The sequence below is a fragment of the Podarcis raffonei genome, chromosome 8 (assembly GCF_027172205.1).
Source record: "Podarcis raffonei isolate rPodRaf1 chromosome 8, rPodRaf1.pri, whole genome shotgun sequence".
Taxonomy (NCBI): Eukaryota; Metazoa; Chordata; class Lepidosauria; order Squamata; family Lacertidae; genus Podarcis; species Podarcis raffonei.
In genome coordinates this window covers 10,223,423-10,240,240 of record NC_070609.1, presented here as the reverse complement: position 1 = coordinate 10,240,240, position 16,818 = coordinate 10,223,423, and the positions used below count along the sequence as shown (strand labels likewise).

At 47.6% G+C, this 16,818-nt stretch overlaps 1 protein-coding gene across 1 annotated transcript in view; it reads left to right on the top strand.

Annotated features, from left to right (window-relative positions):
• Positions 1-14,990: 14,990 nt before the first annotated feature.
• Positions 14,991-16,818, top strand: part of BCL3 (BCL3 transcription coactivator) — a 33,511-nt gene continuing 31,683 nt past the window's right edge. Inside the window, exon 1 of the mRNA XM_053397830.1 lies at positions 14,991-16,481. Within this exon, the coding sequence (XP_053253805.1) occupies positions 15,914-16,481 (568 nt within the window). The 5' untranslated portion in view covers positions 14,991-15,913. The remainder of the gene's footprint in view (positions 16,482-16,818) is intronic.

The following is a 16,818-nucleotide window of genomic DNA, read 5'->3' as shown; positions in this document are numbered from 1 at the left end:
ATGGAATGAAAAGTTGGGCAAGATTGAGAAAGGGGGAATGAGAGAGAGAGAGAGAGAGAGAGAGAGAGAGAGAGAGGAGAACTGGACGTTCTTTCAAAGGAAACTATTTCCCCATAGCGGAAAGTACAAACTGGTCACCTACTCGGCTACTCTTCTGTTCAACACCTAATTTGGCTCTTTTGAGAAAGAAGCCGTTTGTCTCAGGCAGGGCAAAGCTATCAAATCCCCACTTTCCCCCAACGGATACGCAAACCAAAATGCAGCCTCCTTTCAAAACGCACCCTTCTCTGAATTTTGCAATGCCATTTTTCATGCCAGGTCGTATGTGCAGAAATGAACTTGCTAGGGTAAAGCGTGCATACAAATGCATACACTGCTGGGAAAATAACATACAAAAATGCATCATGCTGGGGGAGGAACCGCTTTGCAAAATTGTGTGCATTGGGCAGGATTGCATGCAGAATATTCAGGAAAATTGACACTGGATTCTCATGAGAACTTTTTCCATTATTGAATTGCAAACTGACATGGAAATGTGAAGAACTGGGCTGAAGGTTGAGAAAACAAGAAAGCAGCTTTAACCGAAATGGACAGATTCGATCAACTGTAGGGAGGCAGGGACGGGCACAGAATGTCCATTAAATGTCCATTAAAAAGAGTGTGCATGCCAAGGAAAGACATCACCTGTTGGGTTGCTGCCTTACAAGCACAGCTATTAAAAGTGCAGGTGCATGGCTAAGTGCATTCGGTAGAGAGAATCAGCTGAGAATCAGCTTCCATTACTACTACTACTACTACTACTACTAATAATAATAATAATAATAATAATAATATATTTATATCCCGTCCATCTGGCTGGGTTTCCCCAGCCACTCTGGGCGGCTCCCAAAAGAATATTAAAAACACAATAAAACATCAAACATTAAAAACTTCCCTAGCCAGGGCTGCCTTGAGATGTCTTCTAAAAGTCAGATAATTGTTTCTTTACTTGACATCTGAAGAGAGGGCATTCCACAGGGTGGGGGCCACCACCAAGAAGGCCCTCTGCCTGGTTCCCTGTAACCTCACTTCTTGCAGGGAGGGAACTGCCAGAAGGCCATTGGAGCTGGACCTCAGTGTTTGGGCTGAAGGATGGGGGTGGAGATGCTCCTTCAGGTATACTGGACTGAGGCCGTATAGGGCTCTGAAGGTCAGAACCAACACTTTGAATTGTGCTTGGAAATGTACTGGGAGCCAATGTAGGTCTTTCAGGACCATAGCTGTCAACTTTTCCCTTTTCTTGCGAGGAATGCTATTCGGAATAAGGGAATTTCCCTTAAAAAGGGGGGGGGAGTTGACAGCTATGTTCAGGACCAGTGTTCTATGGTCCCCAGGCGTTCTATGCGGCAGCATCCGATGGGCATCCTAATCAGAGCAGACCTATTGAAATTAACTAGGTTCATTCATTTCAATAGGTCTGCTCTGAGTAAGACTGGCATTGAGCCCAACCCACGGCCTCCCCTTTCACCTACAAGCTGGGAAGTAGTTTCGGACAAAGCATAGTGATCAGGGACCAGTGCCCTGATCCATGGACAAATCATCTTTGTCAGCCTGAAGGCCATGGGGGCAACGTTCCTGGGTCACATGTCCACAGGGGGTGTGGCCAGAGGGAAACGTGGGCGGAGACTCTTTTTCTTTCTCCTTTCAAGTGTGCAAAAGTCAGAGGTTTTCTACACATGTGCCTGCCTCTGTGTTCCGAAGCAAGAGGCATTATTGCAGCCCAAGGACACATTCTGGGCTAGAGATGCCCAAATTTATTTGGTCTACTGCCCCCTTTTCAGAAAAATTAATAATACTCAGCACCCCCCTAGAAATCTACCTTCTTTCAGTGAACAAACAGAAAGATGCAGTGACAAATCTGCATTCTTTTATGCATCTGTATTTCTGCCTACAAAGGGACGCAGGTGGCGCTGTGGTCTAAACCACAGAGCCTAGGGCTTGCCGATAAGAAGGTCAGTGGTTCAAATCCCCGCGACGGGGTGAGCTCCCGTTGCTTGGTCCCAGCTCCTGCCAACCTAGCAGTTCGAAAGCACGTCAAAGTGCAAGTAGATAAATAGGTACCGCTCCAGCGGGAAGGTAAACAGCATTTCCGTGTGCTGCTCTGGTTCACCAGAAGCGGCTTAGTCATGCTGGCCACATGACCCGGAAGCTGTACACCAGCTCCCTCGGCCAGTAAAGCGAGATGAGTGCCGCAACCCCAGAGTCGTCCGTGACTGGACCTAATGGTCAGGGGTACCTTTACCTTTACCTTTATTTCTGCCTACAACATAGTAAAGAAAGGCGTTGTTCTAAATAAGGGCACCTTGAAGCTTGACGTTTCAAAATTATCTGTTGAACTCAACCGCAGTAACATCCGTGTTGCACACAGAAAATTAAGATGGCTGATCAGTTCCAACTTGCGTTTTGTGGGTTTATTTGGAAAATAAAGACATCACGACTTTATGTCACACGGGGAAGCACCATTACACAACAGATGAAACATGAACAAACGGTTTTGCAAAATTCTCTTTGCTTCCTTATTTTTATTCAATGCCTCCCCGCCCGCCCCCGCCGGATTGCAGCTGAAGCTACTACCGCCCCCACCCCTGGATCATTCCAGTTCCCCCGTCCCACTTTGGGATAAGACTGTCCTAGTCAATCAAAAGACCCCAAGACAGGCTGGTGATGGCGGCAGGCTGCGGGAAGTCCTGAGAGCCAGACAGAGAAGGCCTGGATCCATGGTTCCTCAGCCTGCTCTAATTCATCCTGTCTCTAAGTCTAAAGGTGTTTCCCCAAGACAAATTTTAGACTGTGTGTTGCTTGAGGTGGAGACCTGCCCTTTCATAGGTCACATCCACACCAGGTATTTAAAGCACTTGGCTCACCCACCCCCCCAAAAAACCATGGGAACTGTAGTTTGCTGAGTTGTAGCCCTGTGGCGAGTAAACTAGAGTTCCCAGGATGCCTTGGGAGAAGCCAGTTGCTTTAAATGCATGATGTCACCACACACAAAGACCATTATAGCAGTGATAGTATTTGAAGCCTGGTTCCTTGTATTTTAACTATGGGAAAATTTTATTTTTAAACAGTGTGCGTCTTTTCACTTTTTTCAAAAGCTAATGTTAATCTGGTGCTTTCCATACGATCACAGCACTCCCCCAGTAAATTTCAATATTTTATTTATACATTTTTCATAATTTCAGTTTCACATTTCATTGAACGCAACCCCACCATCATTGACTTCCCTTCCCCCGTTCCATGGTTCTATTTATTTATCCAGTAAAACTGTATGTTCTAATTTCCTCTTTTTCAAGTTTCTCTTCCCCCCCTATAACTTTAATACTTTAAACTGCTGAATTTACGCTAATAGTGACGATTATTTAATCTTATTTGCATAATTCTTCAGATACTCTGCAAACACTTCCCACTCTACCTTAAATACTCCATCTTCCTGGTTCCTTATTCTGTTATTTTAAATTTGCCAATTCTACATATTCCATTAATTTCACCTGTCACTCCTCCTTTCTTATTCTCTCTTTCCATTTCTGAACATATACCATTCAGGCAGCTGTAACTGTAGAGAAAAACCAAGTTATTTTGATCTGTGGAGACTTCCATTCCTAATATTCCCAATAAGAAGGTTTCTGGTCTTTTTTATAAACACCTTCTTAAACATTTTTTTCTCTCATTATATATCATCTCCCAGAATTCCTTCACATTTTCACATGTCCACCACATATGATAAAAATTACCCTCCATTTCTTGACATTTCCAGCAAATACCCGGCTCTGATTTACACATTTCTTTACTAATTTCCCCGGTAAATTTCAGGGAAAGCACTTCAGTTACTTTACCCTGAGAGTGTCCCAGAGATTTTGTAATATCTGTTTTACTTTTGACTGTACAGGAAGAGCATGCTTCAACCAAACTCTTTTAAGATTACCTGGGGGGAAACCCTGGTAGATTCCACAGCCGTTGCTTAAATCAGCCGCTAGGTGTCGCCATAGCTATCTCCAATCAAAACGTAGGCATAGAAGGGTTGCCACATTCCTTTCCTAGCCATTGCTTCTCTGCCTTTAACAGCAGACAGGTAACCAAAACGATCAAGGGTCTAGACTCTGGAGCAACTCCCCTGTTGCAAGACAACAATTCAAAACGTGCGTGCTTTACATTTGTGGGCATCTCTTGATGCTGTGGTAGGCATCAGATACGAGGTGCCAAGAAAACCCACTGAAAATCATAGAAATGTAGACTTGGAAGGGGGACCCTAAAGATCCTCTAGTCTAACCCCCCTGCAATGCAGCAATATGCAGCTATACCAGGCGGGGATCGAACCTGCAGCCTTTTAAAAAAATTATTTATACTTTTCAAGTTTATACAGTTCATTAGTTTTACAATCAATTTAACATTTCGAAGTTTGACTTCCTTCCCCCTCTTCCTGCAGCTCCTTAAATTGATTTTTTAAATATCTTCTGCATATCCAGATTCATTTAATTATCTATTTTAAATATAAGCTCTTATGAAACTGCAGATTATTACAATAATCCTGCCAATGTTTTCATCTGCTTGCAATTTGTCTGTAAATATTCAACAAACCATTTCCATTCTTTCCGAAAGAGTTTGTTAGCTTGATTTCTTATTCTTCCGGTAAGTTTCGCCATTTCTGCATATTCCATAAGTTTTTGTGTCCATTCTTTCTTTGATGCGACTTCTGCTTCTTTCCACTTTGGGGCAAGTAACATTCTTGCCGCTGTAGTAGCATACATAAATAAATTTCCATACAATTTAGGTAATTCTGTCCCTATAATTCCCAAAAGAAAAGCTTCGGGTTTATGAACCTGCAGCCTTGGTGCTATCAGCGCCGCGCTCTAGACAAGTGAGCTATCAAGGCTGAGACTTGTTTCTCTTAGATATTAACTGCACTGACTTTCCACCATTTTCTCAGAGTCCTTCAATTAACACTGTGAGGGAGGTGTCCATCAATTTCTTTTTCAAAAAATATTTTTTATTAAGTTTTACAATTTTATAATCTTCACAATCAACGTTATCTCAAAAAAGAAAAGAAATATAAATCCCCCATGACTTCCTTCAACTTCCTCTTCTGGTTTTTTTAATATTTACTTCCCCTGCTTGTTTTATTCCACCTTAATATTGCAAACGTTAACTTAAATACTGCTATATTCTTAACATTTTTAGACCATGCTTATTTTCAAAATTCCTCTTACACTTTGTTTTCCAATTTTTACATCTTGATTTCTATATTTGTTTTGTTGATTGCAAGTGTTTTATTACAATGTTTCTGTAAATACAACATAAATGGTTCCCAGTCTTTTTTCTGAAGTCTCTGTTGTCCTTGTCTCTTAAGTTTTCCAGTTAACTTGGCCATTTCAGCATATTCCATCAGTTTGTCTTGCCATTCTTCTATAGTTGGTATCTTATCGTCTTTCCACTTTGGGGCTAGTAATATCCTAGCCGCTGTTGTTGCATAGAAAAATAATTTCTTCTGCTCTTTTGGCAAATCTTGACCTGTAGTTCCGGGAGGTGTCCATCAATTTCAGTGGGTTGTCTCTGAGTAGGTCTGATATTGGACGCAGACGGAGCACCCTGGTGTGATGATAGCTATAACTTACCAGTGTATCTGCAGAGAATTACAGAAGCACATCAAACTCCCTGGAAAATAACTGTGCAGGATTCTGCAGCCTTTAGTCAAGTCAGCCGCTAGGTGTCAGCCTAGCTATTGCCAAGCCAAGCTCCCTGGTTGAAGAAAGGGGTTGCCAACTTTGTTTCCTAATCTTTGCTCCTGTGCCTTAAGCAGCAGCCTGACACACAGCAATTTAGTGTGTGATACAAAGGGATGGAATGGTGAGGAAAACTTAGTTTATCCAGGTGAAACTCTTGTTAAAGGCCAGAGAGCAGGCCTGGCTTTAAAAAGTGGCAGCCCTAAATTAGTTCAGACATGCTCCAGCCAAAAGCTTATTTTATGATGTATTAAGTCAGGGGTTCTCAAAGGGTGTGGAAGGCTGCACTGGTGTGCCAGGAGATGATAGCAAGTGTGGCAGAGAGATTCGAGGACAATCAAAGGAACATTTAAACATTTCAGAGAATTTGCTTGTCTCAAATGAAAGTGTTATGTACTGAGTTGAATAGGATCCAAAAGGCAGCAGTCTGATTGGTCCTAGAACAATAGGATCCAAAAGGCAGCAGTCTGATTGGTCCTAGAACAATAGGATTCAGAATGCAGCAGTCTGATTGGTCCTAGAACAATGCAGCAGTATGATTGGTTGGCAGGAACTACCCAATCATGCTCCAGATAGAAGTGAATCCACAACCTGATTGGCTTACAGTAGAATTCCGGAATTAGCCAATCATGTGCAGCCCATTGTGTAAATAATGTATATAAAGCAGGTACTTTGAGGGGACATTCATTCATTCATTCCTCCTCACCACTATGAGCTGAATAAAGAGCATGAAATCACTTTGCGACTCTGAGTATATTTCAGAAAGGTAAAGGTAAAGGACTCCTGGACAGTTGTTGTTGTTGTTTAGTCATGTCCAACTCTTCATGACCCCATGGGCCAGAGCACGCCAGGCACTCCTGTCTTCCACTGCCTCCCGCAGTTTGGTCAAACTCATGCAGGTAGCTTCAAGAACACTGTCCCACCATCTCGTCCTCTGTCATCCCCTTCTCCTTGTGCCCTCCATCTTTCCCAACATCAGGGTCTTTTCCAGGGAGTCTTCTCTTCTCATGAGGTGGCCAAAGTATGGGAGCCTCAGCTACATTGACAGTTACGTCCAGTCAAAGTGGTACCTCGGGTTACAGATGCTTCAAGTTACAGATGCTTCAGGTTACAGACTCCGCTAACCCAGAAATAGTACATCGGGTTAAGAACTTTGCTTCAGGATGAGAACAGAAATCGTGTAGCGGCGGCACTGCAGTAGCGGGAGGCCCCATTAGCTAAAGTGGTACCTCAGGTTAAGAACAGTTTCAGGTTAAGAATGGACCTCCAGAACGACTGAGGGAGTCGGCGTTTGCCTGCAGACAGCCTTCCAGGTCGTGTGACCAGCAGGACTAAACCGCTTCTGGTGCAACAGGACACCGTGGTGGAAACCAGAGCGTACAGAAACACTGTTTACCTTCCTGCCAGAGCGGTACCTATTTATCTGCTTGCACTGGTGTGCTTTCGAACTGCTAGGTTGGCAGAAGCAGGGACTGAGCAACGGGAGCTCACCCCGTCGCAGGGATTCGAACCAACGACCTTCCGATTGGCAAGCCCAAGAGGCTCAGTGGCTTAGACCCTACCTTGTCTCAAACTAGACTTAATATAGATGAGATTGCCCAGCAAAAGCAAGCTCAGACCTCTCATTGAGTTTGTATATTCTTACAGTACATATGTAAGAGACTCATTTATAATTATATTTTAGGAATGAGTCATGTTCTTAGGTAGCTGCATTGTTTTATGCTTTCTGGGTGTCCCACCATCATATTACAAAGTACTTGTGTTCTATGCTGTAAATCAAGCACTGCTAGGAGTGGTTTCTTTTCGTTTTCCAACGTATTTCTTATCAACAAGAAATTGTGTGTAGCATGAGCAATTTCTAATTCAGAAAAGTGTGGCCCGGAAGAAAAAAGTTTGAGAACTTGATTATCTCCATGACATGTAAAGCTTCTTCACCTGATGTTTTCCAGCATCAAGCTGCGCTTAAAGGCACAGGAGCAACCAAGAGCTGTTTTAACCCATCAGGTGGCATTCCAATGCTAGCATCTAGCCTGGACCGCATCCTTGCTACTGTTTATCTTAAATATCATAATTGGGGGGGGGGGATACTACTAGTAGTAGTACTATTAGTAGTAGTACTAATAGTACAGTGGTACCTCTGGTTAAGTACTTAATTCATTCCAGAGGTCTGTTCTTAACCTGAAACTGTTCTTAACCTGAAGCACCACTTTAGCTGCACCGCCGGAGCACGATTTCTGTTCTCATCCTGAAGCAAAGTTCTTAACCCGAGGTACTATTTCTGGGTTAGCGGAGTCTGTAACCTGAAGCGTATGTAACCCGAGGTACCAGTGTACTGATAATAATACTAATAAATTTGTTTACACCCCACAATTTCCCCCCTGATTCTTCTCAAGGCAGCTTACAGATAAAAACAAGTATCACTGAAAACACAGAAAAACAAATCATTATAAAACGATCTATCTATCTATCTATCTATCTATCTATCTATCTATCTAATCTGTTTTAAAAAAATAATTGCTGTGTCTGTAAAATTCTAGAGGCTTAACAAGAATTAATTAAGTAATTGAACCAGAAAGGAATTATCTCCTGTCTTTTTTTGAGAGAGAGAGAGCTGTATCTGCAACTAATTCCCTTTGGAGCGCTGAACTGGAACCAATTCCTTATGAAAATGAACTTCCCAAACACCGCTTTAATATTTCTTAAGGGAGGCTCTTCTCCAACACGTTGCTTCCTGGCAGGGCCTTGAAATTGTGGAACGGGACTTTCCAAAAGTCTGGCTTCTGGGAAACCTGCCTCTGGGTTTAGGGCAGTCCCAAGGCGGGGGAACAATTGCAGGAACTGCATTCCCCCCTCCTCCTTTATTTGGGCTAGTGGCAGAAGGAAAAACTCTCCACTTTGCCAGTTTTGCTCAATGCAAAGAGCCCTCTAAGCTCCTCCCCTTTCATGTGTGACTTCACTCACCCTCACACTGTTCACTATTTTAGTACAGTGGTACCTCGGGTTAAGTACTTACCGGTAATTCGTTCCAGAGGTCCGTTCTTAACCTGAAACTGTTCTTAACCTGAAGCACTACTTTAGCTAATGGGGCCTCCTGCTGCCGCCGTGCCACCGGAGCATGATTTCTGTTCTCATCCTGAAGCAAAGTTCTTAACCTGAAGCACTATTTCTGGGTTAGTGGAGTCTGTAACCTGAAGCGTATGTAACCTGAAGCGTATGTAACCTGAGGTACCACTGTATTTGCATGGGTCCAAGTCATGGGACTGCCTAGCTGAACACACAAGGCTCCCAGACATGTCATAGTTGTGTGGAAGAGGGAACGCCAGGAGGAGGAGGAGGAGGAAAAGGAGGGAAATGTCATGCAAAGGTAGATTAAAGATACAGGCACACCCCTTCCTTCTTGGCATTACAGACCCCCTGGGTTTGTTTCTGGAAGACTGGAAGATTCAAGACAGATTAAAGAAAGTTCTTCTTCAAGGAGCACATGGTTAAGCTGTGGAATTATATTTATTTATTTAATGCCCGCCCATCTGACTGGGTTTCCCCAGCCACTCTGGGCGGTTCCCAAAAGAAGAAGAATAATGGATGCGGGTGGCGCTGTGGGTTAAACAACAGAGCAAAGGACTTGCAGATCAGAAGGTCGGCGGTTCGAATCCCCGCAACGGGGTGAGCTCCCGTTGCTCGGTCCCTGCTCCTGCCAACCTAGCAGTTCGAAAGCACATCAAAGTGCAAGTAGATAAATAGGTACCACTCTCTGGCGGGAAGGTAAACGGCATTTCCGTGCGCTGCTCTGGTTCGCCAGAAGCGGCTTACTCATGCTGGCCACAGGACCCGAAAGCTGTCTGCGGACAAACGCCGGCTCCCTCGGCCTATAGAGCGAGATGAGCGCCACAACCCCAGAGTCGGCCACGACTGGACCTAATGGTCACGGGTCCCTTTACCTTTTTACCTCGGGTTAAGAACTTAATTCATTCCGGAGGTCCGTTCTTAACCTGAAACTGTTCTTAACCTGAGACACCACTTTAGCTAATAGGGCCTCCCTGCTGCTGCAGCGCCACCAGCGTGCGATTTCTGTTCTCATCCTGAAGTAAAGTTCTTAACCTAAGGTACTATTTCTGGGTTAGCGGAGTCTGTAACCTGAAGCATATGTAACCTGAAGCATCTGCAACCCAAAGTACCACTGTAATAATAATAAGTGATAAAACATCAAACATTAAAAACTTCCCTAAACAGGGCTGCCTTCAGATGTCTTCTAAAAGTCAGGTAGTTGTTTACTTCCTTGACATTTGATGCGAGGGCATTCCACAGGGCGGGTGCCACCACCGAGAAGGCCCTCTACCTGGTTTCCTGTAACTTGGCTTCTCGCAGTGATGGAACCGCCAGAAGGCCCTTGGCGCTGGACCTCAGAGTCCAGACAGAACAATGGGGGTGGAGACGCTCCTTCAGATATACTGGGCTGAGGCCGTTTAGGGCTTTAAAGCTCAGCACCAACACTTTGAATTGTGCTCGGAAATGCACTGGGAGCCAATGTAGGTCTTTCAAGACCGGTGTTATATGGTCTTGGTGGCCACTCCCAGTCATCAGTCTGACTGCCACATTCTGGATTGATTGTAGTGATGGCCAACAACCCAGATGGCTTTAAAAGAAGGTTGGACAAATTCACAGAGGGCTATCAATGGCTGCTAGCCAGGCTGGCTATGGAGGCAGAAGTGCTTCTGAACTGGAGCTGATGGAAAGAGGGGAGAGGAATCTTGAGCTTGGCTTCCCCAGAAACATCTGTTTGATCACTGTGAGAACCCGAGGATCAAACTATTTCTGACGCTATTCATGACCTCTGGGTTGTTTGAAAACAAATATCGGGTGTGTGGTGGAGAGCGAACTGAACTGGGGCAACAGCACAGGTGTGGGAGGGACTTTAGCCTTTTGCTACAATAATAATAATAATAATAATAATAATAATAATAATAATAATAATAATAATATTTATTTATACCCCGCCCTCCCCGGCCAGAGCTGGGCTCAGGGCGGCTAACACCAATAAAAGTAAAAACATAATACGGGGGAAAGAGGGGGGGGAACCAATTTAAAATACAGGTTAAAATGCAATTTAAAATGCAGCTTCATTTTAAAGTAGCTGATAAATCAAGACCATAAGGGGAGGGAAACATAAGGGTCAGACCGAGTCCAAACCAAAGGCCAGGCGGAACAGCTCAGTCTTGCAGGCCCTGCAGAAAGATGTCAAGTCCCACAGGGACCTGGTCTCTTGTGACAGAGCGTTCCACCATGTTGGGGCCAGTGCTGAAAAGGCCCTGGCCCTAGTTGAAACCTAGTTGAAACTTGAGGCTCAGGACCTTCAAAGTGTTGTTATTTGTGGACCTTAAGGTCCTCTGCAGGGCATACCAGGAGAGGCGGTCCTGTAGGTACGTGGGTCCTAGGCCGCATAGGGCTTTAAAGGTCAAAACCAGCACCTTAAACCTGACCCTGCACTCCACCAGGAGCCAGTGCCTTGCTGTAGTTCTGATCCAATTGGCCTCTCTCACACATGCACACACACACATCCCATAGCAATTTGCAAAGGGATATTCCCATTGCAAATAGCAGACATGGGTCGGATTCTGACTAGGCCTGCAAAGGGTGGGGGGTGTCATTGAAGGTTTCCCTCCTCTGCTACAGACCCAATCTGGTTCAGACCCCATATAGACACCTGCTATTTATTTTTGAAAAATAACCACCACAAAAGAGTTGCAAGCCATCCATGGGTCCAGGGGTGAATGGCAAATAATAAATTGGAATAATGATTATAATAATACGTGGTCCTGGGCAGTGAAGGGATCTTTCCTGGTCTAGCCCTCTGATCCTTTTAACTAGGGGCACCAGAGACTGTAAGCATGTAATCTCGAGATGGCTGTCACCCATCCAGTCATGTCTCATGAGTTGAGAACATGTACTGTAAGAACTATGTACTATGTACTTTAAGAACTATGGCAAGTTCTTAAAGAAATGGGAAGTTCTTAAAGAAATGGGAGTGCCTGATCACATCATCTGTCTCCTGAGAAATCTCTATGTGGGACAAGATGCTACAGTTAGAACTGGATATGGAACAACTGACTGGTTCAAAATTGGGAAAGGAGTACGGCAAGGCTGTATACTGTCTCCCTGCTTATTTAACTTGTATGCACAATTCATCATGCGAAAGGCTGGGCTGGATGAATCCCAAGCCGGCATTAAGATTGCCGGAAGAAATATCAACAGCCTCAGATATGCAGATGACACAACCTTGATGGCAGAAAGTGAAGAGGAATTAAAGAACCTTTTAAGGAGGGTGAAAGAGGAGAGCACAAAATATGGTTTGAAGCTCAACATCAAAAAAACGAAGATCATGGTCACTAGTCCCATCACCTCCTGGCAAATAGAAGGGGAAGAAATGGAAGCAGTGAGAGATTTTACTTTCTTGGGCTCCATGATCACTGCAGATGGTGACAGCAGCCACGAAATTAAAAGACGCCTGCATCTTGGGAGAAAAGCAATGACAAACCTAGACAACATCTTAAAAAGCAGAGACATCACCTTGCCAACAAAGGTCCGTATAGCAAAAGCTATGGTTTTCCCAGTATAGAAGGGAAAGCTGGACCATAAAGAAGGCTGATCGCCGAAGAATTGATGTTTTTGAATTATGGTGCTGGAGGAGACTCTTGAGAGTCCCATGGACTGCAAGAAGATCAAACCTCTCCATTCTGAAGGAAATCAGCCCTGAGTGCTCATTGGAAGGACAGATCCTGAACCTGAGGCTCCAGTACTTTGGTCACCTCAGGAGAAGAGAAGACTCCTTGGAAAAGACCCTGATGTTGGGAAAGATGGAGGGCACAAGGAGAAGGGGACGACAGAGGATGAGATGGTTGGACAGTGTTCTCGAAGCTACCAGCATGAGTTTGACCAAATTGTGGGAGGCAGTGGAAGACAGGAGTGCCTGGCATGCTCTGGTCCATGGGGTCACGAAGAGTCGGACACGACTAAACGACTAAACAACAACAACTGTATCCCCAGTGACTGAACAGTAGGACACCTGCACTGAATGCAGAATGTCCCAGGTTCAGGGCACACAGATATCAGAAGAGGAAGAGGAGGAGGAAGAAGAAGAAGAAGAAGAAGAAGAAGAAGAAGAAGAAGAAGAAGAAGAAGAATTGCTCCCGTCAGTCCACTAGCACCAATTCAGCGAGGAGTCTGCCCGCTGTGTCTCTTCACGATTCACTGTTCTGGCCTTGTTTCCTCCCAATCAGCTGCAGACTGGTGTGAGTCGCTGTGCTCTGCTTCCAAGCCAGAGCCACGCTTGGAAAAGCACAGGGAAGCACAGGCGGGCGAGGGCGAGGCAATCTGATTTCCTCACCCTAAAAAAAAGAAAAAAAGAAAGCTTATCAGAGCAGGCCTCCCTTCCTCATTGGCGTGGGCAAAGGGTGCTTCATGTACGGTAAGAAGCACGGTCCCCACCCACGTGATGGGGAGAGCCCTCGCTTGCCCTTCCTCCTGCAGTTCACCTCCTTGGCAGAACTTTAGATGTTCACGCAGAGAGCACTTGGCGCTGAAGTTGGCAGGTTAACCCCTTCGCCTCCAAGGCGGCTACCTCTCCTCCCTCGGCCAGCAGGGGGCTCCGTTTCCCTAGCCGCCAGCGACCTCGCCTGCCCTTTGGACCAATTCTGGGGGAATCCCGTTCAGTTTTCCCCTCCCTTCCCCAACCGCGAATGACTCGTCATTTGCGCAGCCGTTCCGTGCAGCTCCGAAGCGCCGCTGCGCCCTCTGCGTCCTCTGGGAGAACAACCGGATCGCCCCGCGTCCTCCTTTCCAGCTAACTTCGTGCTTCTTCCTGCCAACCCACGCGACGCGGCGCCTCTCCTGCTTCAGCCTGCAGGAAAAGGCCAGGTTGCCACCCAATTTTTCCCCTGGCGAAGCGTCTTTTCTCTCTCCCTCCCACCCCACACCAAAGGAAGCGGCGCGCCTGCGAGAGAGACCTCCGCGTGGCAGGCTGATTTTAAAGGAAGAGGGGCTGCAGGCTGCCACCTTTTCTCCTTCCTCCTGCTCCTGTGCGTTTAGCAGCAGCCTGCAGCGCAGAGATCTGGCTGGCGAAGCTTTTCCTCGCGTGGAGAAAGACGCTCGATCTGGTAGATTTCTCCATGCCAGGCAGAAATCCAGCCCACGAACAGTGATAAAAAGATGGTGCCAACCTTGCCTCGGAGTTATCAAGAGAGAAACGTTATGCCACCGAAGTTAAAAAGCCAATGCTCGTGTGAAGTGGTTTTTATGCTTTGTGAAAAAAATATTATTATTTTAATCGAGGTACAACTTAGAGGCAGGCAGAATTTTAACAGGTGCAGCTTGCCCCATTATCACTATATGCTGGGGAGAACGCTGTTAATCTTCCAGATTTTGTTGGGGGTGAGGGCCGAACCTGAGTAAGTTATGTACAGTTATGCCCCACTACGCCCAATAATAACATATTGTGGGGGCACAAGTAAGCCCTGCCCTGCATAATCGAACACATGACGTGGTGCACGGACCCCATTTGAATGGCAATGGCCATCAACGGGGGCGGGGGTATTTTATTGCTGTATTGTTTTTAACACTCGATTGGGAGCCGCCCAGAGTGGCTGGGGAAACTCAGCCAGGTGGGCGGGGTATAAATTATTATTATTATTATTATTATTATTATTATTATTATTATTATTATTATTAAAGCCGAAGTCCCCCTCGGCCCCAAGGAGTTGGCTCCTATGTAACGCTTAATTCCAAAATGGGCTAATAAGCGATTTACAAAAATCTAAAAACCACAAACATTAAAATGTGTGACTGCACGGCGGTGGGGAGACGCAAGCAATAGCTATGAACCACGGAGGCTATACCCTGCCTGCATGGCCGGAAGCAGGAACGCTTCTGAATACCCGTTGCTGGACAGCGCAGAAGGCTCTTGTGCCTGGGTCCCGCTTGCGGGCATATCACGGGCATCCGATTGGCCATATAGGATGTTGGACCAGATGGGGCACTGGTCTGATGGTCCATCAGGGTTCTTAGGACTGCAGGACCAGTAATTCCAGAACCGAACCTATCCTTAAGTAAAAACCACTGAGCTGCGCAGCCTCATGCATCGCTGGGCGTCTTTCTCTCACACCCCCGGCCTCTTCCCGAGGAAAGAGTTAAGCGCCCCGTCGCCTCCTAGCCCTGGCGAGGGGCGGTCGCACTCCTTGCCCTTCCCCTCTGGGGCGTTCCCGGCTGGGAGGGGAGAAGTCCGGGAAAAGGGCCGCAAAAGCGAAGCGAAGCGCCTCCCCGCCCCCCGATCCCGCTCGCCTCTCCGCCTGGGGAGCTGGCAATGCGCCCTGGGCGCACCTGGCTTCTTTGGCAATGCGCCCTGGGCGCATGGCGCGCAGGGCTCCCCTGGCCGTTGTGCGCCTGCCGGGGGAAGGAGTTTCGAGAGCAGGCAGGCGGCCAAGAAGAGGAGGAGCTGTAGGCGGAACTCCCCCGGGGAGGGGAGGCCGGTAAGAGGCGTCTGTGAAAGTCCCTAGTATTCAGCTGAGCCGACGGGGAAGTCCCGGCTTCCTCTACCGCCGAGGGTGGGCGAAGCAGCGGGTGTCACCGCCGCTCCTCGGGATTCACTCGTGGGCGCCCGCGGGGCACTGAGGGCACTGCCATCGCCACCCGGACCGTCGGGTTTGGGCGGCGGGGGAGCACTTCCAGCCAGGAAAAAGGAAAACAAGAGAAGAGAATTGGCAAGGGACGGAGCGCGGAGACCGGGCGCGGCTTGACTGGTGACTCCTTTCCCCGGAATCCAGAAAGCGGACGAGGAGGGTGCGGGTGGGGTTGTGACCTTCCTGCACCCCCCACCCCACCCCTCGGCTCTCTCCTGCTGCTCTCGGAAAGGACTGCCTGCCGGCTTCCTGAGCATGACACCTCACCCACTGCCCACACCCTGTGAGCAAAGCGCTCAGGTGTGATCACATGGCGCGTCGGTGGAGGTAACCGGGCCATCCAATCTTCCGAGCCTATGGAAAGGGATTTGCAGCGTCCGTCGGAGGGCGCTTGGAAAGCGGCCGCCGTCGGAAACTGAGAGCCTCCCCCAAGCTGCCTTGGGTGAGCGGGTTCCCTGGGGGCTTTTGGTTTGCGAACATGAGCAGGTGATGGTGACTTTCCGACTGCCCACTCAGCAGCACCCGGGAAAGCTGACCAGGTGGACGCCTCCCGCTCCACCAGCCCTTGACCCAGCTCTGGAGCCGAAAGCGAACCCTGCCCGGGAGTCCCTGCCCGGCGACGGCAAGGAGGATTTGGCAAACATGGCCGGGGAGCTACCTGTGGACTTGAGCACCTGGCGGAAAGGGGGCAGCCAAGGCAGATGCATCGCCCCCGACAGAGAGGTTTCTTTGGACGCCTCCGGGAGGCAGTTGCCTACTTCCCGGGAGCCCGAGGAAGCCCCGAGTGCCGTCTGTCAGCCCGGCCCCATCCTTCCAGGAATGCGGAGCACAGCTTCTCCCCAGGCGGGGCTGGAGGGGGAGAAGAAGGCCAAGACGTGCTTGCCCTTGCGGAAACGCCCGTATGTCGTGCCGGGGGCAGATGGGGACGCCCAGGGGCCGCTGGCTGGCAAAGTCCCCAAGACGGAGAGCAGCGAGCTGTGGGGCTCCCCCTTCAATGGTTACCACTCTCCGTATATCTCTGTCAGCTACCCAAGATTCCCAGCTGCCTATTACTCAGGTAAAGAGAAGGCCCCCTCTCTCGAATGCTCTATCCCCACTCCATCTCCTTCCGACAGCAGCTGATTTTTCTACCTCTCCATCCTTAGGGGTTTTTTGCAGCCAACTTCCTTCCCAATCACTTGGCACCCATCCGCTTGCCTTTCCGAGAGTGGCTCACCTGCGGCGCTCTAGATCTTGATGGACCACACACCCCATCATCTCCGGATTGTGTTGGCCAGGACTGGTGGGAGATGGAGCCCCACAACGTTTGAGGGCCACAGGTGACCCACTCCTGGTTTGCATCGTCCCTTTTTTGCAATCCAAGGGCCCCACTTGGTAATTGAGGTGAAGGAAGG